At 34.3% G+C, this 25,190-nt stretch overlaps 1 protein-coding gene across 1 annotated transcript in view; it reads right to left on the reverse strand.

Annotated features, from left to right (window-relative positions):
• Positions 1 to 25,190, reverse strand: part of LOC139521265 (sacsin-like) — a 43,290-nt gene that overhangs the window by 12,884 nt on the left and 5,216 nt on the right. The window contains exons 4-7 of the mRNA XM_071314734.1: positions 9,823 to 9,970; positions 6,699 to 7,844; positions 5,020 to 5,433; positions 848 to 3,455 (exon numbers count right to left, since the gene is read on the reverse strand). Of these exons, the coding sequence (XP_071170835.1) occupies positions 848 to 3,455; positions 5,020 to 5,433; positions 6,699 to 7,844; positions 9,823 to 9,970 (4,316 nt within the window). The remainder of the gene's footprint in view (positions 1 to 847; positions 3,456 to 5,019; positions 5,434 to 6,698; positions 7,845 to 9,822; positions 9,971 to 25,190) is intronic.

Consider the following 25,190-nt stretch of genomic DNA (forward strand, 5'->3'; position numbering starts at 1 on the left):
AGATACAAAAGTTTGAAAGCCGAAACGAGTACAAAGTTGAACAGCATCGAGGACCAAAAGATCAAAAAGGTTGTGCCAAAAACGGCAAGGGTTTTCCGTTAAGTTACCAGAAAATCCCTATAATTTAGAGTAATTTATACTTTTGCAAACAGTAAATTTAATAAAATGAATATTCAAAAGATGTACATGATAAAGCTGAAGTATTAACTAATTACAGGAAACAACTGAAATACATTTACATAACCAGACATTTGAAACACAAAAGTAGACACATCCGAATACGTTTAAACCTCTACGCCAAGTGACGTCCTATTTGAAACTGAAAAATGACGAAAAAATGACGTCATTAGAATTAGTAAAACAGAGCATCAAAAAATGAAAAATGACGAAAAAATGACGTCATTAGAATTAGGATTAATTTAAGATTATATATTTGAACTAAATACTGATATTGCATTTAATAACAAAGCACATTTTAATTCTTATTAATATAAAACTGAGGTAGCAATTAACTATATTATAAAACTATGTCAGGTTTGTTATGAATCTAACTTCAAACGTAAAATATCGTACTGATTACTTTGAACGAAATCAAATCTGATAAATGAAGGCGGTGATTAATTTTCTTTACCATAACACAGAAATATAATAGAAAAGACGTCAACACATTTGACAAAATCCGATGAGAATTACAAATATAACATTAAACATTTAAACTAAATACATGAATTTGGGATGTATAAGTACCGTACCACGTCTTATAGTAATGCGAGTTCACACTCGGCAAAACATTCACAATCGGGAATAAGTCACGTTTGGTAATTAAAAGATTAGACGACATTATGACAAAACACAATCTACCATGTTATTATATGGCTCGAACTGCGATCTTTTTCTTTCTAATATTTTTCTATTTTTCCGCAAATCAATTTTCAAACCAGGTTGCTTTTTACGCTTGAGTGCATCCCCAAGATAGTCATAGTGGGGATCAAATATCACCATTTGGTCTCCTGTAACAAAACTTGGAACCTCTGTCAGGTTGTAGACTGAGCAAAATCCAAGACCAAATTTACCGATTTTAGTTGTGTCTGTTTCTTTCGTAGCACCACTGACTTTCGTTATACTCTTTAAGTCTTCACCCGAAAATTTTGCGTTGTTGTACGCCCAGAGTGCTGGCCCCTGACATTCAAACATATTTTTATCTAGTAACATCCTCCCATATGTTTCACGATCCCTTTGATCGTACATAAAGCAAACCTTTGTTGCTCCCGCATCATCAGCATTTTGAATAATTTCTTTTGGTACTGAAAGTCCATCTTTGTACGCTCCCAGTAGATTTTTTATTCTTCTGGTCAGAGGTTCACTCTGTCCCCATTCTTCAAGAAGTTCCGCATCTTCGAGCAAAGTGTCTGTCACCGATTGCACACCTAATTTTTCAGCAGTATCAACTGGTACATCATGATGTACAAAGTGCTTTTCATCTCCATATATGTCATCATCATCTTTCGAATAATTGCATTCTTTGGGAGGTTTCAATACGACCTTCAATTTATCTTGTTGCTGGATCGGGAACAATACATCTTCAACCTGATCGTCCGGAGCATCTTTAACAATGTTCAAAATATTTACAACGAGCTGAAGATCTGTTTTTACCCTCTCAATTGTTTTGGTGTTGTTCTTGTATTTTTCCTTGATCATAGATTGAACTCTGATCAATAATCTGTTGTTCTGCTCCTCAATGCAATTCATTTTCCTGAAGAACTGTAAAAAAACAGAATCTTTTAATTCAACCGGCAAGGGTACTAAATACGGAGTGAGGTTGATATCAGATGGTTTAGTTGTCAAATAAACACGGTTGGGTTCTTTAAATCCATTTCCTGTCCAGATCCATTTTTTTGTGTATAAATTCTGAAAGAGAGTGGTTCCATCATAGTGTGATGCCAAAAATCTGTAGATATCATTAATGATAGGTAACAGCTCAGGTTTGTTCTGGTCCTTATATTTCTCAGTAATAATGAGTAGCTGGTTTACTACATCGGACACAGTGGGCTCTACTGTCCAACCAAAACAACAGGCCAAATTAGTCGTAAAGTCACGGTTCAAAACTGGCCTAACACTTCCTACTAATTTTGTGTATTTTGCGTCAAGCAAATCACTAGGTCGACAAAAAGTAATCTCGGACGTTTCTGTGTACCATGGTAGAGACCAGGGGAATTCACATCTCCGCTGGCTAGGCTCGACAAATCGTAAGTTTGAAAGATGATGTGACAGCTTATATCCAGAAATGTTATTATTCAACAGTCCACTAAATCTCTGTAAAAATTCCAACAATTTTTCTGATCGTTCTTTCTCTACGTGTTTGTTTGAGTTACTATGGATGTGTTGTGCACAACAAAGTACATCTTGTGGAGTGACATCGTTAACTGTCTTTAAACCTAGTTTTCTCATTATTTTAAGTTCAACAATTAAATTTTGTTCCTTCGGAAATCTATTCGAATCTAGAATAATCATTGGTAAAATAGTATCTTCTGGATCAAATAATTCTGCTGCTCGTCTCCTCCGTCCATCATTGCTGTATACAAACGGGATTTTTTTAGCAAGGTTCATCATTTGTTCGCTCTTGTGGTAATATGAAATATTGTTCAAAACATATTTCATCATATTTTCCGTATCACTCTCAGAATATTTGCTACTCAAATTTTGCAAAATGTCAATAATAACATCTTCTCTGTCGATGAATGTAGCATTCAGCAATTGTGCTAGCGATCTGTATTTTGAGTCAGAACAGTCTAAAGTTTCCCTAAAGTATTTCAAAGGAAGACCATCAGTGTCAGCAATAGATCTGACTTGGTTTAACGACACAAATCGGCGTGAAGTGTTCTCAACAAACAGTGCCAAAGAAGAAAAAAGACTAATCAAATGGCTGTTCATGTTAGAATATCTTGAAATGTATGTAACAAACTGTGTTCTTTGAGAGTTCGTAACTGCTTCATTGAACTTTTGAATGAATTGGTAAACATTACCATTTGTTTGAACTTTTGTTAACATCTGGAATACATTTTCCACTGTCGGCAAATAAATAAAGCTGCGAATGCTTCTGTGACTTTCAATTTCTGAAGGTATAAAATCAAGAACAACAATATCCATGTATTCCAAACAGCAACACACATCCGAAGGAATATCGAACGATCCACTTGATTTCAAAAGAAATACGGTGGATATTTTGTAAAGTCCGTTGGTCTTGGTATGTGGTATCAAATGCAGATGACTAAAGCAGTTCAGATCATATTTCTGAATGTAAGACCAAACCCTCTTTAGCCAGTCCATCCCTACCGGATGTGATTGGTCCCAGTGGATACATTTTTTGGTTGTCGGTCCAATGTACTTCGCTATAGTCGTTTGTATTAGGTTTGCAACATCGCGTTGTTCGTGAAGAAGTGCTAGCTGAAAGTTTCCTGTAATAAACCATATTTAAATTAATTTATGATATAATAAAAATAAGACTAAATTGTTAATATGAAATATGTTAAACTACGTCCAGATTACCAGTTTCACATTGTCATGTTTTATATAACTGGGTAGAGTTTTTTTTTTTTGATTGGTTAACTATTTTGCCCAATATTCAGTTGAGTAGAAATAGACTATGGACTAAAAGTGGAGTGATCAAACAATTGAAAAAAACCATATTGGAGTGATAAATCTCTAGAATAATCAAGAAATTGCACGTGTTGTCGATCTTAGCATATCCCACTCGTAACTCAAAGCATCTGGCAGATTAGAAAAAAATCGCGTACAATTTACAGATTCAAATGTTTATTTATATAGTTTTAAGATAGATTAATAAATAAACATGCAAAAAAGGGTAACTGTTGTTCAATAAGGGGTTAACTGACGATTTTGTTTATGTTAATTTCTTTGTAAATCTAGCCAATCAAATCATGTATGCTACTAGTACTTGATGTTCTCTCTTTCTGTCATAGTTTCAAGGCAGAACAATTGGTACCGTTAATGTTAATATACTCCACTATGTGAAGTATTTCTATTTGTATCTATCTGATGAGTTAAGCCTTTTTCATCTGATTTTTATATTTCGTTCTTACATTCTAATGTTACAGCACTGTCCATGGTTTAGGGGGAGGGTTCTGTTCCACTAACATGTTTTACCCCGCCACATTGTGTATGTATGTGTCTGTCCCAAGTCAGGAGCCTGTATTGCAGTGGTTGTCGTTTGTTGATATGTTACATATTTGTTTTTCGTTAATTTTTTGTAAATAAAATTGGGACGTTAGTTTTCTCGTTTGAATAGTTTTACTTTTGCCATTTCGGGGCCTTTTATAGCTGACTATGCGGTATGAGCTTTGCTCATTATTGAAGGCCGTATGGTGACCTATAGATGTTAATTTCTGTGTCATTTTGTCTCTTGTGGAGAGTTGTCTCATTGGCAATTATACCACATCTTCTTTTTTATAAAGATACCGTGAAAAGGGAAAAAACGCCACTTAGAAAACAATAATTCGTAAAAGAAGACATCGGACAATTTTGATGTAAACAGATAAAATGTATATCTAATCATTCTGCATATTTTTACCCTTGTAAGATGTTCACTTTATATAGCGGATACATCTTTTAAACTAGATACACCAATGATGATTGTGATCGAGTTTGATAAAATTTTGCCGAAACTGTAAACCAACTTATTTTTGCGTCTACCTCTTTCTAGCCCACATTTCGGCGATTTAATTTCGCATTTTTTTTTAAATTTTGGTGAGTATTAAAGAAAGATTTAGGTTTTTAAATATTCACGATGATTTTTATTCACGTTATTTCTCGTGAAAATCGCGAAAATAGATTGCTCGCGAAAATCAGTTAGTTTACAGTAGTTATACAGTTAACGCATGTGTGGAAAAGAAACTACTGTCAGAGCTCCTGCTTTAATTTTGATTTGTAGTTGGGAGTCAAGTTGATATATAAATATATCAAGCTTGTTTCTTTGAACTATTACATTTCATGTATAACTACCTTTGCTCGCCGCTGTGGAGAGTTTGTTGTAAACTTCGTCCTTCAATCCTTGTCTAACAAACTTCTCCTCTTGTCCAGGAAATAAATGTACTTCTTCTTTACAAACAAACACGTGATTGTTCTGGTTTCTATGATTATACGAACAGAAGCAACCATTGGTCAGGGGAAGTAACTCTAAACCATGTAATATGGAGAAGCCGCTATCAGATATAAGATAACTTAAAATGTCCAGTTTTTCCTCGCTTGTGCAGGATTTGTAAGCTGAATTTGACTTCATGCTCTGGCAAATAAAAGCCGGGGACACAGTTTGAATGGAGAGGTGTTTGCTTTTCAGTACACCAACAATGTGTTCAGGTACATCAACTAAATCAATGTTTAATTTCTGCATTAATCCAAAAATCGTTTTCTTCACATCTGAAAAGTATAAGAAGACAACAATTGTTTTAATTATTCAAGAAACAAGATGTTTTTTTCTGTGCCAGAATGCATCTGTAATAAATTCATTAGATTGGGAAGTTCAGCGAAAACTGATGAACAATCATAAAAGGATGTATATGTATAACACTGGCCACCTCTAGCAAATAATTCCGCTCAAACAGGATGCAAACAGGCGCTCAGCCTGAACCTGTATCAATATGTAATATTTTGCTAGTTGTTGTAGGCCTCGTTGTCGTTTTGATATCAAAAACAGCAATTAAAGCTAGTTTGAGAATGGATTATTGAATTCTATTTGTGGGTGTTAGTTGTAGCAAGCACTATAATGTTAATTCATATGAAATTCAGTTTAACCTGCAGAAATATTGTTTGAAATCTCAAATAATAATACTAAAAAAAATAAGGAAATGTCACGCTTACATTTATACGGTTTGTCACATTATCGAATGTTTATGAGTAAAACCACGGTTGCCAATAAATCCTGGATTTACATTTCAATGTAATAACTATTGAATTTCGGGCCGGGATCACTATTCAATAAGATGAATATTGGCCTATCACTTCAATTCAATGTATTGCATTTCGGCCTGGGACGACAATTCAATGAAGTAAAATTGAAAATGGAAATAGAGAATGTGTCAAAGAGACAACAACCCGACCATAGAGTAGAGAACAGCCGAATGCCACCAATGGGTCTTTAGTGCAGCGAGAAACTCCCGCACCCGGAGGCGTCCTTCAGTTGGTCCTTAAACAAATATGTACATCGGTTCAGTGATAATGGACGTCTTACTAAACTCCGAGTTATACACAATAAATTAAAATTAAAAATCATACAAGACTAACAAAGGCCAGAGGCTACTGACTTGAGACAGGCGCAAAAATGCGGCGGGGTTAAACATGTATTTGGTGATCTCAATTCTCCCCCTATACCTCTAGCCAATGTAGAAAAAAAACGCACAACAATACGCACAGTAAAACTCAGTTTAAGAGTGAAGTCCGAGTCCGATGTCAGAATAGGTAACAAAAGAAAATAAAAAGGTGCATTTTTTAGAACAACAAATCAGCTTGTTTTCTCAGAATTAAAATAAGTCCCCTTTGCATTGGTGGCGATCTTTTTCGAAAGTTTGGCAGATAAATGTTATTATGTAAATTCTTAATAAGGCACCAACATGAAAGCTATGCTTGACATCAGATTCTTCATTTCTGAAATATGATTTCAACTTAACCATGTTAACTATACTTACCAATGGAAACATCACAGCTAAATATCTTAAAGACAGCTTCTTCCGGACGAATCCATTTTCCTCCACAACTATCAGAGAACAAAAATGGTGTCCTAAGAAGTACATCAAACAAAGGATCGGCAATCAGATTCCAGTGACTAGTTATTAGTCTATGATCGGGGATTGTTTTGTACACAAGGTTCAGTAGCTCAATAGTATTTCCATTGTCTTTGCATGTCTGTATCAGATCTCGGATAACTTTATCATATACATCTACTAGAACTTCTTTTAGTAAGCATTCGTTCCACCTATTCGACTTGTCTGTGTGTCCCTTCATCAATGTTTGATCAGCAGAGGGCCATTTGACATGTCGTCTGTTTTGACTCAACGCAAAATATCCATTCACGTGAACCGGATATCCAGTCAAGCTTTCATTTTGTAGGGGTAATGGCATCAGACAAAAAACATGACCTTTGAACTCAGGGTCATTTGTTATAGGCACGGCTATGCTGATATATGGACTATATGACAATGATTCGTCCTGTGAAAGTTTTACTAATTCTTCTGACAGATTTCCACCTTTTAAGCAATGCAAAACGAACCAGCTCTGATCTGATTTGTCTACAGAACCTGTTTGCGTTTCGACTTTTAATTCAAACTTTGTGGAGAACGTTTTCGCTGCAATATCCCGACCAATTTTTATCATGTACTTGTGTAATTCAGACCTTCTTTCGCGTACTTCATCCAGACAGCTTTCTGCAATTTTCACAGTAAAATGGGGTCTGTCTGAAACATTTAATCCAGATGTATCACCCATAAATAGCTCTATTTTCTCAAGACATTTCAGAAATAACAGTTCCACGGATGCCTCTGCTTGAAAAGCATTGAAGAGATCTAATATCTTCTCTTTGTCATACACATTATCTGACAAGTTGGTTTTCTGCTCCCTAACAGGAAAACGGAATAGTGTGCCATCAAAATCTCCAGAATCTAGTGTTCCTTGGGAGAATCCAAACAACCCATCTAAGGCATTCAAACAGTGAGAAACATCAAGATACTTTTTATATTTATGGAGTTTGTTCAGTTTCATATTGATGCAGACACTGTCAGCACTTTTATGAGGGTCAAGCACTAGCATTCGGTTGCCACTTATTATCATAGGATAATCTGAAATATATTTTACATACAAGTATAATCAAAGTAACTGACAGCTTCTGGCAACTTTTTTTAACAGTTACCTACTTAATTATCAAGCACAAAAACAGACACAAAAATCATCTTCACAAACTTTATACCTCGACAATAGGCCAGCTGGTTTAATAGTACAAATGGTCAAGATTCTCAAGAGCGTATCATAAGAACATAACATTCTACTCTACTACACCAAAATATAGACACTTTACATGTAACAGGTGGGCATTCAATACTATAGGTTGCTAATAAGCTTCTACTTGTTAGATAAACAGAATTTTTAACCATGGCGTTGTCAGTTGGTTTTCAATTTATGAATTTGACTGTTTCTCTAGTATCTTTCGCCCCTCTTTTAATGGATTCCACATTGACAGAAAGCAATGAAAAGGCGTAAAAAAAGCAATAACTAAACCTTTGAAAAAGGGATCATAGTTGGATTTATGCAATCATAATGCAATAATCCCTTGCACCCGTAAGGTAGTGTTTAAATATACAATATACTCTGACAAGTCAATATTGAAAAATCATTTTGTCTAGAATATATATCAACCTTACTACAGAATTCATTCACAAAACATAAGAAACAACAAATATACCAAAAATCAAAATAAATCATAAATGGAATTTAATAATACATTATATCACCTGATGCATGAATATAGATTTAAAATCACTGTTCTGCACAAAGTTTGATACGATATTGAGAATAACAATTTAAAACATGAGATTTGCATGTGTTATATGATACAGAAATTTAAATTTTAGTCAGGAGATTTCATGAAAATTACACTTTCTGCAAAATAAAAACCTTTTTTTATCCCTTTATATCCATACCTGGATAAAAGTGCCACTGATTTAGTACAATAGAAAGGAGTTATCTTTTCTTTCCTGCTATATAGAACTCTCAATAAAGTACAAATTGAAAGAAACCATGTGTTAATCACGTTTTTTCTTTTGAACACTCAATTGGGTTTAAATTGAAAGCAATTATTCTATTCTAACCTGTTATATGGAACACAGACTTGAATCCCAGTCCAAACCGTGCAATCTTTACAGGATCAAACTCTTATCTGTTATATGGAACACAGACTTGAATCCCAGTCCAAACCGTCCAATCTTTACAGGATCAAACTCTAACCTGTTATATGGAACACAGACTTGAATCCCAGTCCAAACCGTCCAATCTTTACAGGATGAAACTCTTACCTGTTATCTGGAACACAGACTTGAATCCCAGTCCAAACCGTGCAATCTTTACAGGATGAAACTCTTACCTGTTATCTGGAACACAGACTTGAATCCCAGTCCAAACCGCCCAATCTTTACAGGATGAAACTCTTACCTGTTATCTGGAACACAGACTTGAATCCCAGTCCAAACCGTCCAATCTTTACAGGATCAAACTCTTACCTGTTATATGGAACACAGACTTGAATCCCAGTCCAAACCGTCCAATCTTTACAGGATGAAACTCTTACCTGTTATATGGAACACAGACTTGAATCCCAGTCCAAACCGCCCAATCTTTACAGGATGAAACTCTTACCTGTTATCTGGAACACAGACTTGAATCCCAGTCCAAACCGTCCAATCTTTACAGGATGAAACTCTTACCTGTTATATGGAACACAGACTTGAATCCCAGTCCAAACCGTCCAATCTTTACAGGATGAAACTCTTACCTGTTATATGGAACACAGACTTGAATCCCAGTCCAAACCGCCCAATCTTTACAGGATGAAACTCTTACCTGTTATATGGAACACAGACTTGAATCCCAGTCCAAACCGCCCAATCTTTACAGGATGAAACTCTTACCTGTTATCTGGAACACAGACTTGAATCCCAGTCCAAACCGTCCAATCTTTACAGGATGAAACTCTTACCTGTTATATGGAACACAGACTTGAATCCCAGTCCAAACCGCCCAATCTTTACAGGATGAAACTCTTACCTGTTATATGGAACACAGACTTGAATCCCAGTCCAAAACGTCCAATCTTTACAGGATCAAACTCTTTAACACTGCTGTTAATCATCTGTATTCCTTTCCAATCATCTTCTGTAAAGTTGGCATTGTTATAAACACACAATGCTTGACCCTGTAAAAATTTTATTTGTAAATACACTAAACGCTTTAGCCATTAAAGCCTACACGGAAAGCCCTTAAAGCATTAGCCACGATATATTGAAGAAAAAAATTTTTTTTTGTTCAATCATTACTTTATCTAAGTAAAATAGTAATGATAACTCGCTTTAAGCAGCCAGTTTTGGATTGTATAACCGTCGCCCGCCTTCGGATATACTTTTTTTTATATAAATCAGGCCGTTTTGATCTGTTTTGATCTGTTTTGAATTTTCCTTTCAGGGCCTTTTAACTTTACGGTATGAGTTTATTAAAGCCGTACGGGTGCCTATAAATGCTTCCATGCACTTCATTTGCATAGTTGTGTCATTGACAATTGTGTCACATCTTCTTAACATTAGTTTTTGAAAATGCATTTAAAAATCTTATCTAGATATAAGAAGATGTGGTTTGAGTGCCAACGAGACAATTCTCCATCCAAGTCACAATTAATAGTAAAAGTACACCATAATAGGTCAAAGTAGTACTGTCTTCAACACGGACCCTTGGCTCACACCGAACAGCACGCTATAAAGGGCCCCACAAATAACTAGCGTAAAATCATTCAAACGAGAAAAAAAAAAAACAGACTAATCTATATAAAAAACGAGAAACACTTATGAACAACATCAACAAACGACAACTACTGAACATCAGATTCCTGATATAGAACCGGTGTCCTATAACCATGTTTCCCTCATGCCAATTTTTCCGGGGGGAAACACTGGATTGATCCAATTCCCCCCCCCCCCCGGTAAAATTGGCATGATCCAGCTTTTCCCCCTCAGTGTGATGGGGGGAAACCAGGATCAGGCCAATTCCCCCCCCCCCTAATAGCACGAGAAGCTATGTTTTCCCCCTTGTAATATAACGTCGGCGACGTCAGACTGGTTGTTCTTTTTTTTAAATAACGAAATAACTACGATTTCTTTATGTATGAGACAATCTCTAGTTCATATAAAAAAAAACACGCAGATAGACATTAACTGCGAAAACATGTCTATTTAGTATGGTTGTGAAACGACAGTTTTTCAACCGGAGATATATAAGACTATTTAATTTTGAAGCTTTACTTGCATCAATGAAATACAAGTTTACTCGTCATACTAGCCTGTTGTCAGAAAAACTAAACCTGCAACGTGAATTTTTGTGGCGAAACATATTAAAAATGTTCCTTGAGTGATAATGAACCCCAACGAAAACTGTGTGGCATTTCAAAGCATGAGGGTATTAGTATGGAGTATACACCTACATGTAGTCAGTTGTCAAGTCAAAAGAATGCATCTAAATGTCAGCATGTTGAAAATTCGAACGATCAGACAAAACAACACAAAAAGGCAATTACAGACGGGTAAAAATATAGACGAACTGACGGACATGTAGGCACAATATGGTAAAAATATAGACCGGCTGGTAGTGTAGACATGTAGACAGATTGATGGACACATACACACACTGGTGGAAATGTACACTGACTGGTAACCATGTAGATAGACTATTGAACACGGAGAAGACACTTGTGGACATGTAGACAGAATAGTAGACACAAAGACGGCCTGGTGGATATGAAGTCAGACTATTGAACATGAAGAAAGACTAATAGATACATAGACAGACCGTTAAAAATGTAGACGGACTAATGGACATAGACAGACTGGTAACTATGTAGATAGACTTGTTGACACATAGCCAGACTGTGGAGAATGTAGACAAACTAGGGGACTATTTGAAAGACTGTTGAAAATAAAGACAGACTAGTGGACACATAGACAGACTGACGAACAATTGTGTAATTTAAATGTAAATTGACAATAATATTTGTTAGCATAAAAATCTAATTCTAACTCTGTTGGATCTAATTTTCAGACTTGTATAAGTATAAAGAAATCTATCATATGGGGGAAAGATTGGCATGGGGGAAAAGTGACTATATGTATACGTATTGCCATATTTCCGCGGGGGAAGAACTGCAATAATCCAAAATTTCCCCTTGGGAAAAATTGCCAAAAAACTGACATGGGGAAGAATGGCTATATAACACCGGTACAAACAATTGCAGCGGGTTTACCTCTTCATTAAATAATATCGAAAGAGGGGTTGAAAGTACTGTACCAACGATGGAACTGTTTATTATATATTGTAGAAGTTGAAAATTAATATAATGGACTGGTTATTTTTAAAATAAGAAGATGTGGTATGGTTGCCAATGAGACAACTCTGCACAAGAGACTAAATGACACAGAAAATAACAACTAGAGGTCACCGTCAACAATGAGCGAAGCCCATACCGCATAGTCGGCTGTAAATGACTCCGAAACGACAAATTCAAACAAACCAAACGAAAAACTAACGGCCTAATCTATGCAAAAAAACAAATATGTTACATTGCAACAAACGACAACACCTGAATTACAGGCACTCGTCTTAGGACAAGTACATACAGAATGTGGAGGGGTTAAACTTGTTGTTTCTAAATTTCGAGCTCGGTAAACACCCCAATAAAAATGTGCTATCCCGATCTAAATAAGTTTTTTTTTTCAAAACAAAACTTTAAAAGAATTTAATAATTGGAAGGTTTTAAGTTATTTAGGTAACGAAAACCCTTATTTTATATATCAACAGTTATACATAGATTACGTTCATTAAAATCAAAACGTCACAACAGACACGGGCATAGTGAACGAGTTGTGATATATAACCACCGTAAGATGGTTTCAAAGGAACATTCTCGTCCAACGAAAGGAAAACTAACAACAGGGAACGAAAAAATGTTTCCTTTTGTCGTAAATGTTGAGAAGAGTGTCCTGTATAAAACGAAAACAAAAATGTTTAACAGACTAGTTGTCTGCTTAAGATAGTTTGATTTGAACTACTTGTGATAGACAGTTTGACGAGTATCGAGGCTCTGCCACGCCCCCCCCCCCCCTATGATTTTAAGTAAGTACGATTTTTGAAGCCCTGGCCGCTAGGCCACGGTCGTCGCACCTTACCGGATAGTAGGAACGGACTGCAAACGGATGAAAAAAAAGTTTCCCGTTGACAAAAGAGTTATCCGTTGGGAGTCCGTCGATGTACTGACCAAATAAAACGGACGTGTAACGAATGCATTATGGACACACAACGTACGAGAAACAGAAACGTACCGGACAGAACGGAGGTCGAACGTTCATTCAACGGAAGAGTACCGCTTTAAAAAACGGATAAACAAGATATGCGGAAAAATTACAGGCGACAATAATGATACATTTAAATCGCATCATATTCAAAAAGTTTCCGTGTAACTGTTTTTGGTTCGTTCTTCAAAAAGCCGCAAAAGGGTAGGGTGAACTCAGCATTGTTCTAAGATCAATAATGAATAATAGGAATTCATGACACTCAAGACATCTGACATACCAATAATCGGCATTTTTTACTCGATTTTTTTATTGGTATTTATCCGTTTTATGTCCGTTAATCATCCGTTTTATCCGTTATAAGTCCAGCAGAAGCCCGTTTCACTTCGTCTAACATCCGTTTTATCCGTTAACGTTCAGTAGAAGTTCGCTGGTGAATTTATCAACCGGACCTCTAACGGATGAATAACGGACAAGTAACGGATACAAAACTGAAGCTGAACGGACGAGTACCGTTAAAAACGGACACCGACCGGTTGTACAACGGACACTTCATCCGTTGAACTTCCGTATCAAAGTTTTTAACATGCTCAAAATTTTCCACCGGACGGAACGGACGTCGACGGATAAAACGGACGCTGAACGGACATTAACGGACGCTGAACGGATGAGAACGGACGTCTAACGGACATGAACGAACTGAAAAAAAAATTATCCGTTCGACGTCCGTTCGCGCTATCCGTTAAGGTGTGACCGGGGCTTAAGTTATTTTGATATGAACTACTGGTGATATTCTATTTGCAATTGCATTGTTATCAGTACAATGTGACGACTATTTATGCTAGCATGACGAAAAAAACGCGGATAACTGATTATTTGAGAGATTTTTTTAAAGTAAAATTTGAACTTGATCTGTAACTCAGGGTTCTCACTTAGGCGAGTCCATGAGTCCTGGACTTATCAAAATCTGTCTGGACTCACCATTTTCAAAACTGGTGAGTCCACAGCTGCATCAAGATTGAAATATTTTGTATAAACTGAACAGTTAAACACAAATATCATCATTTTATAGCAAAAGTTTAACAGTGATCTGATTTTAATGTCATTGCATTGCTCTGTTAGGAAATGGAGACTAAAATATTACATTATATAGCAATAAAATATTTCTTCTTGCTGTTGGACTCATCATGGCCAAAAATGACGAGTTTCTGGACTCACCTTCAAAAATCCTTATCAAGAGAACCCTGTTAAACTTGTCAGTGCAAACCTAAAATCTCTTTCGACTTTGTCGGTAGGGGACTAGATAGACGAAATGACATCATTCTAGTATAATCAATGTTCACTTTGAAGCATGTTCATATACTGGAATATAAATGTATATTATATAATGTCACCATTTTGTGCGTATGTCATATTATCCAAGGCCACAATTAAAAATATTTCAGTTTGCCCAAACCCGACCCATGATGACTGGGTGTGGGTAGGTAGGTAGGCAAATTCTTTTTTTTTTTTTTTTTTTTATCAGAATTTGCATGAAAATATTAAAAGATCTTAAAACAGTATATCTTTTTTTCCGTCAAACCTTTGTAGAGAAAACCAAAAGCCATGAATTTAAAACCTCTATAAATAAATTAGTCTACTATATGATTTGTATCCTGAGATGTTTATAACACTGACAATTGCTAGCTGTGTGAAAGGGCTGGTGGATTTATGAAGTGATTTTCAACAGTTCCATCAACACGATGTTTGTGTAAAAAAAATATCAGCTGATTATGTAATGATTAAATTTGTTTGCAGTTATTAAATCCTATTTCTATTAAAATAGATTAAATGTCCTAAAATATTTATATGAATAATTATCTACCATCCTTAGTTTGTGTCTTTTTTTATGTTTTGAAAACAAATTTGTATTTACATTATCACACAGGTAAACTAATTTGGCTATAAATAGATCAAAGCATGTTCTGTAGAATTTCCAAACTAAAAACGTATTTGTTATAATTTGATTTCTTTAAAAAATCAAGTTAAAATTTTTGAAAATAATCATTATTGATAAAATATAATTGCATAAAGTTAACGTTTTCTGAAGACTATTTATTTTTAGGTCATGGTTCTAGAGGCTTCCTCACAAATTTGTATAAAAATCCAATATGGCGTCCATAACATGTTTTTACTTTTGCACATGTGAAAAAAATATTTCTGTCAAAAGTCAGATTTCTCTTGTCAAAAGGGATTTATATTGCAATATGAATAAATTATTCAGAGGGAGTTACATTCAGTTAAGATTATATTTCTGATTCTGTGAACAATTAGTTTTATCAAATTCTCCCAAACAGCAACGTACTGATCTTGTCTAATGAGCCTTGTAAATTTGAACTATTTGAATAAAAGGGCATCTAATTTACATGATAAAGAAAGATTATAATTAAAGACAACAATTTATCAAGAAATAATTCCTTTTTATTCAGTAAAAACAAAATCTTCTTGCAAGATTGTAAATTCGCAACTTCCGGATCCATTTCCTTTCAGAATAACATTGAAAATATTCGATTGCACATGGTTTTGAACAAATCTACCTGAATATTCTTATTAGATATTCGATAACACGATGAAATTAACATTGAGCATATACATGTAGGTAAGGGTTTGGTAGTACAGACAACTACAGCGTAAAAAAAAACTGTGCCACTTCACATGTTTTACTTTACGTTCGTTGAATTAGAAGATAAAAACAGAGAACATCGAATATCGATTAACTGCGTCTCTTATACGCTTTCTTTTAATCTTATTCACAGTTGCTTTCAAACGCAAAGACGACAAACATTAAGTTTTGTACGATGACGGAGCGGACCCAAAAAAAATCCGAAAAAAACTCGGCGGGTTTATTTTGGGTCGGTCGCGTTTGGGCAAACATACAATCTTTTTATTTTGGCCCAATGAATATGAGATATTCATATCAGTTAGATGTTAAACTAGGAAAGCACTTATTTATTTCATTTGGTTAGAGTATCTTATAACTCATATGTCCCGGTTTCGAGTCCCGGGGGAGACAATATGATTTTCAATAAGAAATGTGCTCTCTCTTTACGATCAAATAAGTTAAAGCACAAAAAAAGTTCCGTATAATAAATCAGGTTAATCGTTGCCAATTTCAGAAAAAAAATACCTAAATAAAATTGAGAATGGAAATGGGGAATGTGCCAAAGAGACAACAACCCCACAATAGAAAAAAACAACAGCAGAAGGTCACCAACAGGTCTTCAATGTAGCGAGAAATTTCCGCACCCGGAGGCGTCCTTCAACTGGCCCCTAAACAAATATATACTAGTTCAGTGATAATGAACGCCATACTAATTTCCAAATTGTACACAAGAAACTAAAATTTAAATAATACAAGACTAACAAAGGCCAGAGGCTCCTGACTTGGGACAGGCGCAAAAATGCGGCGGGGTTAAACATGGCTGTGAGATCTCAACCCCCCCCCCCCCCCCCTTATACCTCTAGCCAATGTAGAAAAGTAAACGCATAACAATAAGCACATTAAAATTCAGTTCAAGAGAAGTCCGAGTCTGATGTCAGAAGATGTAACCAAAGAAAATATACAAAATGGCAATAATACATAAATAACAACAGACTACTAGCAGTTAACTGACATGCCAGCTCGATCCAGACTTCAATTAAACTGACTGAAAGATTATGATTTCATCATATGAACATCAGGCACAATCCTTCCCGTTAGGGGTTTAGTATCATACCATCATAACATATGACGGCGTGCACAAAGTTGACGGCAACTATAAAATACGCTTTTAAAAGTAGTTTTATACAACCGTGTTTAAAATATCTTTTACATGGGAAATTTTTTTATGATAAAATTTTGAATACTAGCCATTAAAATCCAAAATACTAGTAAGGCTATCAAAATTGAATCGTTAAAGTATGAAACCAACATAAAGAAAACGGCAAAAATATGTGAAACTTGTAACATTGATTAAGCTTAAAATAGAGATTCTGACATAAAATTTATACAAATTTAACACATTTTCCTTAATTTTCGTATAATAGAATTTTTCGGATTCGGACTATGACGTCCTACAAAATTCAGCGCAAAATAAATCAATAACGACCATCGTTAATGCGTTTAGAATGTAGTAATGTGTAAGAAGTAGTCATTTGGAGGGATTTATATTCGAAAATAGAAGAATCGATAAGCAAAATTATGTGATTGCATTTTTTTTCTTCGAATAACTTGATATTCCAAATGTGCATATCAAGAGGTTTAAAAAAAATCTGCAAAATCTGAATGATTCGATTGTCTGGGCTGAACACCTCAATTTTTTAAATGTCCAGTTATTATGTTACAATTTAAAGAAATGTCGTTTTAACGCTATTTTCTAATTAGGGTCCACGGCATAGTCGCTTATTATTTCCATTAAAGTGCTCGTAGCTTATATCTATTCATATTTTCAGAATGTGCATTTGCTGCACTTTTTGTTCGTTAAAAAAGCAATATGTTGATTGTTTATGTTAAAAGTTATGTGATAAACTGAGTGTCTAGTGTTTTTGTTATGCTTATACTGTCTGGGGGAAAATGACGACGTCGTAAATGATTTTAGTTATTTGAAGACGTTACGTTTGTGGACTCAGCTTTGTGCACGCCGTCATATATGAGAAGAACATAATAATAATAATAATAATAATAAATTCTTTATTTAAAGAGGGTAACTCAATTAGAAAAATTCGAATTTTCATTGAGGCCCTCAAACAAAATACATGCATACAGTTAACATTGATACATTAAATTACAATATATATTACTAGTATATACAACAATTCAATCACTAAAATATACAAAGGGTAATAAATGACAATATTTGATATAGTTTTGTTAGAGAAAAACAAATTATTTGACTTGCATATAATTTTCAAGAAAATGATTATAACTATGTTTCTTGAATAATTCCACATTAGGACATTTTTTTATTTCGAGTGGTAAATTATTCCATACTTTGGTTGCAGAGTAATGAAAAGATTTTTTATAAAAATTTGTATTTGGCCTTGGAACAAAAAGATCATTATTAGGGACAGATCGTAGGTTGTGGCGTTGCACATCATCAATATTTAGAATTGCTAAGTAATCAGGTGTTAGCCCATTTACAATTTTATACATTAAAATTGATTGTTGGTATTTTATTCTTTTGGTAAAAGATAGCCATTTTAAAGAAGAAAACATGAAATTAGATGGAATAGAAATATCGCATTCCAGTATAATTCTTGCTACTCTTTTTTGAAGTTTTATGATTCTATCTGAATCTTTTTGTAATAAATTTCCCCAAACTGAACTACAATAGTCTATATATGGTAGAATATATGCATTATAAAATAGTTGCCTTGTGTGTATTGGCAAATATACTTTAATTTTATATAAAAGTGATACTTTAGAAGAGATTATTTTACATACACGATCAACATGATCTTCCCAGCTTAAATTTTCATCAATGTCAATTCCAAGTAATTTGAAAGAATGGACATTCTCAATACATGTTTCGTTGACGGTAATGCATAATTCTGATAGTTGTTAAAGTTTTGGTTTTGAACCCAATTTCATACACTTAGTTTTTTGTGCATTGATTTTCATACTGTTATTGTTACACCAAGATTGTATAGCATTTAAATCATTTTGCAATATGCTGTTTATTTTTTTCAATGTTTTTATCATGAAAATGCAATGTTGAATCATCAGCATATAAATCCATATTGGATTGTTTAACATGAAGTGGTAAATCATTTATATATATTAAAAATAACAGCGGACCTAAAATAGAACCTTGAGGCACTCCATACTTTACAAACGATTTATCAGATTTAATGTTAGCGTATTGGACTTCTTGTTGTCTGTCAGACAAATATGATTTTATCCAATCTATTATATGTTTTCCGATATGATAAAATTTTAACTTTTCTAAAAGTATGGCAGGGTTAATAAGGTCAAAAGCCTTACTGAAATCTAAAAACACTGTACCAACTATTTCTCCATTATCTAAATATTTTAACCATTCGTCAATTAGTTTAGTTAGCGCTGTTTGGCAGGAATGACCTTGTCTGAAACCTGACTGGGCGATATGTAACAATTTATTATTGTTTAGGAATTCATATAACTGTGTACATACATGTCTTTCGAAAATTTTAGATATGGTATTCAAAATAGAAATTGGACGATAGTTTGAGGGAATATCTCTTGGTCCTCCTTTATGTATAGCAGTTACTCTTGCAAGTTTTAATTTTTGCGGAAAACGATTTGAAGTTATACTTTTGTTTATTAAAAAAGTTAATGATGGGGATATTATTTCTGCACTTAGCTTTAAAAATTTGGGACCAATTCCATCTAAACCTGCGGATTTATTAATATTAAGATGTTTTAGTTGAGAACACACCTCTCCAACGGAAATGAGTTTTAAATGAAAACATAACCCGTGTCATGCCAACAACTGGTTTTTTGAATAAATGTGTTTAGTTCCGATGCAAAGACCCTATAAGCGAATCAATATTAACGCCAAAATATGCAATCTTTAATGACCTGACAACAGTATCGTAACTATATCCCTTCCTAATAAGTCTATTCAAAGGTTTTGTTAGTTTTTGAGGTGAATACTGACACCTTTGTGCTTTATAAAGAATATTTCCATAAAAAATTGGATGTGAAATACCTGAACGTATAAGAAGTCTGCATGTTGAGCTATATTTACGAATGATTTCCTTATACCGATGATAAAATTTAGTAAATGCTTTGACTAGTTTGTGATATTGAAAACCCTGGTGTAATAATTTTTCAGTAATACATAAATTTCTCTCGTTAAAATCTAAAACATTGTTACATACACGAGCGAATCGTACAAATTGAGATATATAAACACCGTAAGATGGTGACAAGGGAACGTCACCATCTGAAAATGGATAATTAACGATAGGAAATGAAAAATCATCTCTTTTATCATAAATTTTAGTATTCAGCTTTCCGTTAGTGATATAGATATCAAGATCGAGGAAAGGGCAGTGGTCATTGTTAGTATTAGCTTTATTTAAAGTAAGTTCAACAGGATAAATTTCTTTAATATACATACTGAAGTCGTCATTATTGAGAGCCAAAATATCATCCAAATATCTAAAAGTATTATTAAATTTGTTTATCAGATGTTGTTTCGATGGGTCTTTGCTTATTTTTGTCATAAATTGTAACTCATAGCAATACAAAAACAGGTCCGCAATAAGTGGTGCACAGTTAGTCCCCATTGGAATTCCAATAATCTGACGATATACGGAATCCCCAAAGCGAACAAAAATGTTATCTAGTAAAACTTCAAGGGCATATATAGTATGAAAGCATGTCCAATTGACATAGTTTTTTTGTTCATTGCTACTAAAAAATGACCTAAAAGAGTTTGAACATATATATTCACATTCTGACTTTTTAAATGCCCATTTAATTAGGTGTGTGCATTTTTTCTTAATGAGAATGTGAGGCAATGTGGTATACAGGGTAGAAAAATCAAAACTTTGAACAGATTTAAAATCACCAATATCACCGTGTAGAACGCCACATGCGGGGTGTCGGCTATGTTTGACATGGGGTGGCAATTTTGAAGCGACGAAAAAGTAACAAGGTAAGTTCAAGCATCAAAATTTCTTTTTTTTAGAACTCTCAGTACCATATAATGTATTGCACGGAAGGAACCGCAAAATAATCTATTTCCTGAAAGCAGAAGCAGTCGTTTTCAATGCTCAGTTTTCTCAAACACTTCGCCCTAGTTTTCCGTGTTGCAGATTTTGAGGCTTTATATGCCAATTTTGGTATAAAAACTACTTTACACAGCTACCCTCCGTATCATTTATATAGAATTGTATTCCTCTCATTGACTTATACCAAATACCAGTTTCTTAGTTAAAATTAATTGGTTTTAAAACTGTTATTCATCAAAATATAAAGTGTCGCTCGGGGTGTCAGATTTTGCGTCGCAAGGGGTAGAGGCTTGTCATAAAAAAGAATACATTTTCTTATAAATCGATCTCTATCTGATACTTTTTAATTCAAACACACCTACACTTTTATGATGACAAATTACAAACTTAAGGTATGTAGTTCTGGCTGGGCAATTACGAACGAAATAACTGTCTTGAATCATATTTTCTTGAAACCTGTTCCGTTATATATATTTGTGAACAAGTCGTTGTTTTCTCATTGACAATTGTAGTATCATCGTCTTCAGGATTACTTGAAGTTGTGTTGTCATTCGCTGAAAAAGATGCCGGTGAGTGTTTCATTGGAGAGAGTGTTCTAATTCTTTTAGGAGTGATGGTTTTTGGCGGCGTGCACGAGTGCTTTTTAGATGAACCTGGTGATGAACTATGATGCATTTTGGCTGGTGGAGGACTATTTTGTGATTTTCCATCATGTTTTGGTTTATTGAGCCATAGCCTTGCCTTTTTTTACCATGATAGTGACTGAAAAGGAAAAGAAATCGTTTACCAGCTTGGAAACTAAATATTTTGAGCCATTTTTTACTATGAATGAAATCAAAATCACATGTTTTATAAGACCAAAAACAGGCAAAATGAAAAACCCTTATTTTGTCATGGTAAAGTAGATGTGAATGAAATCAAAAGCATATCTTTTATAAGACCAAAAACAGGCAAAATGAAAAATCCTTGTTTTGTCATGGTAAAGTAGATGTGTTTGAAATAAATGTATCATATGAAGGCTAATTTACATGCAAATATGTATTTTTTTATGACAAGCCTCTACCCCTTGCGACGCAAAATCTGACACCCTGAGCGACACTTTATATTTTGATGAATAACAGTTTTAAAACCAATTGATTTTAACTAAGAAACTGATATTTGGTATAAGTCAATGAGAGGAATACAATTCTATATAAATGATACGGAGGGTAGCTGTGTAAAGTAGTTTTTTATACCAAAATTGGCATATTAAGCCTCAAAATCTGCAACACGGAAAAGTAGGGCGAGGTGTTTGAGAAAACTGAGCACTGAAAACGACTGCTTCTGCTTTCAGGAAATAGATTATGTTGCAGTTCCTTCCGTGCAATACAATATATGGTACTGAGAGTTCTAAAAATAAGAAATTCTGATGCTTGAACTTACCTTGTTACTTTTTCGTCGCTTCAAAATTACCACCCCATGTCAAACATAGCCGAAACCCCGCATGTGGCGTTCTACACGGTGAATATAAGCATGCAATTTATCAAGTACTTCCAACGAGTTCTTGACACTCCAAAAGTAATTAATTCCACTATTTTCGAAGGCCTTATTTGAACAATTTATTATCAGGTTTTTAATTGTACCAAGTGTGCTGGTAAGAAGAATAGACAATTTAGAAGTGGAACAATGGCTTGAAGACGAAATACATCTATATTTGTAAGGTGTTTTGTGTAGCTTCGGAAGCCAGTACATAGTTAGGACTTTCATTGTATTTGGCTCTGTTTGTAAAGCGGTAGCTAAAAGTTTATGTTTGTTACAGATGTCGTTTTCTGAAAATGGAGTCAGTTGGAATGTTGGTGAATTGGTGATTCCTTTTTTCAGAACTTCAATGTAAAATTTACGTCAAACAACAATAATATTATTAGAAGCTTTATCGGCCGGGACAAAAACAAATTTCTTTGCTAGTTCTTTTAGTTTATGTTTGATACGAGAAATAGGTTTTTTGTGGTTATTGTTAATAGTAAAATGTTCTTTAAAATGTTGAATACGTATATCAACTATCTTCATTACTGAATTAAAAAAAGAGTCCAAAGATTTTTTGTCAGCTTTTTCCCGTTTTATCTATTTCATACAGTAAGTATGGAGTGAGTCGTGGATGATATTACGACACTCATTCCAATTAATAATTGACGGGGGACGATATTTAGGTCCTTTACTGAGGAATGATTTTAACTCTCGGTCTTGAACGATGTTAAGATCTCCTGTTATAACATGGGAAATGGGTCCATAAATATATTCGGAGGTACTACAATTACATGAAGTAGGTGTATTTTCACTGATATTAACATCTTTACACAGTTGACTATAATTAAACACAAATTTCCGGGTAGATTTCTTGTAAATATAACAAATAAGGTAGCTCAGTATTGTCAAAATATCCAGGAATTTGTTCTTTAACAGAATGGTCGTTAAATATACCGGCAATATTTACAAAATCAAAACCTTTATTGGCATACTTTATTTTAATAAAATGTTTTTATGATCTTCAGGGCGATCAATTTTGGGAAATAGTTTAGAATAACAATATACCATAATAATTTGAACAATTTCATACTTAGGACTGCTATATGAAATTGTGTTGCAATCCTCCAAAATTTTATTTAACTTGTTAACCGGTAATGAACAGAGTTTTGTTAACAGATAATGTCTGCCGTTGTTTTTTGAAATAGAAATAAGGTCCGAAATATTAGTATGATTGGTCCGAAATTTTCTTTGATTGCGATTTGTCCTACAACCGTGAGAACGGTTTTTACGAACAGTTTTAGAAACTATATCCAAAATGTTAACGGAATCGGTTCTAGATATATTACCAATTCCCATGATATTATCATTAAGACTGAGAGGGTAGACTGTCTGTAAGTTTTTAATCCAATTTAATTCAATTATTTTCCGTACAAACTTTGAATGAGATTCACCAGGCTGCTTATTTACTACTTCTAAAGGTTGAACTGCTACATATTTAAAAGGATGGTTGTGCTTCTTAAGGTGTTGGTAAATGATACTTTTGAATTTATTGGGTCTTTTAAAACGATACAGATGTTCTTGAGTGCGTTTAGATAAATATCGTCCAGTTTCTCCTACGTACTGAATACCACATCCCGGTTTGTTTCATGTGAGTAAATAAATGATTCTGTTTGTTTTTCAAGTTATATCAGTTTCAAAATTCAAAGAAAATGTGCGACCATTAAACGTGGACCTAACCGTATTGTTGGTGGAAAGACGGGGACATGTAAGTCATTTTTTGGCATGACATTTATCGATAGAAGGGTAACCACGATTTTTATTGTTAAAAATGTTAGCGATGGTAGTATTTTTAGATAACCGATTTTGAAGATTGAGACGTGTAGATACATGTACCCTTTGAACAAGTTTAGTATTTAATATTTTTCCATTTCTAAGCTTCATAATTGTTTTTTGTTAGTGAATTATATTATAAAGGAGCAAAGACTGGCGTCCAGAATATGAACCAGCATACAATAATTTAAGTTATGTAAAATTGATAAATCTGTTCGGCTAAAAATGTCAAACGCTATCAGTATTAATTACCCGAAAAAGATAGGGTATATCAGGGTAGGACTGATGGCTGACTAAATAGTAGAATGGGGCTGAATATTGAAATACTACTTTTTGATAAATATTCCTAAAGTAATGAACTAGAGCAGTTCTCGCTCGGACACACACTCCATAATCTAGTATATTATAAGAGCATAAACCTGAAGCACGGGGAGGCACTCTACTGCCTCCACACGGCACTAAAGACAAACTCTGTAAAAAATATAATTGAGAATGGAAATGGGGAATGTGCCAAAGAGACAACAACCCGACCATAGAAAAAAACAACAGCAGAAGGTCACCAACAGGTCTTCAATGTAGCGAGAAATTCCCGCACCCGGAGGCGTCCTTCAACTGGCCCCTAAACAAATATATACTAGTTCAGTGATAATGAACGCCATACTTTAGATGTCGTCTGACATTTTAGTTTTTACATTATACCGTAACAGTAACGTTGGTGCAGTAAAAAAAAGTTTTAGGATGTATAAAGATAAAAATTTAAACTACAGGCTCTAAAGATCATGTGTCGCTCACCTTGGTCTATGTGCATATTAAACATAGGACACAGGTGGATTCATGACAAATTTGTGTTTTGGTATTGGTGATGTGTTTGTAGATCTTACTTTATTGAACAATCTTGCTGCTTACAATTATCTCTATCTTTAATGAAATTGACCCAGAAGTGACAGTAGAAAATATTTTGTAAAGATTTACAAAAATTTACAAAATTTATGAAAATTGTTAAAAATTGAATAT

The sequence above is a fragment of the Mytilus edulis genome, chromosome 4 (genome assembly GCF_963676685.1).
Source record: "Mytilus edulis chromosome 4, xbMytEdul2.2, whole genome shotgun sequence".
Taxonomy (NCBI): Eukaryota; Metazoa; Mollusca; class Bivalvia; order Mytilida; family Mytilidae; genus Mytilus; species Mytilus edulis.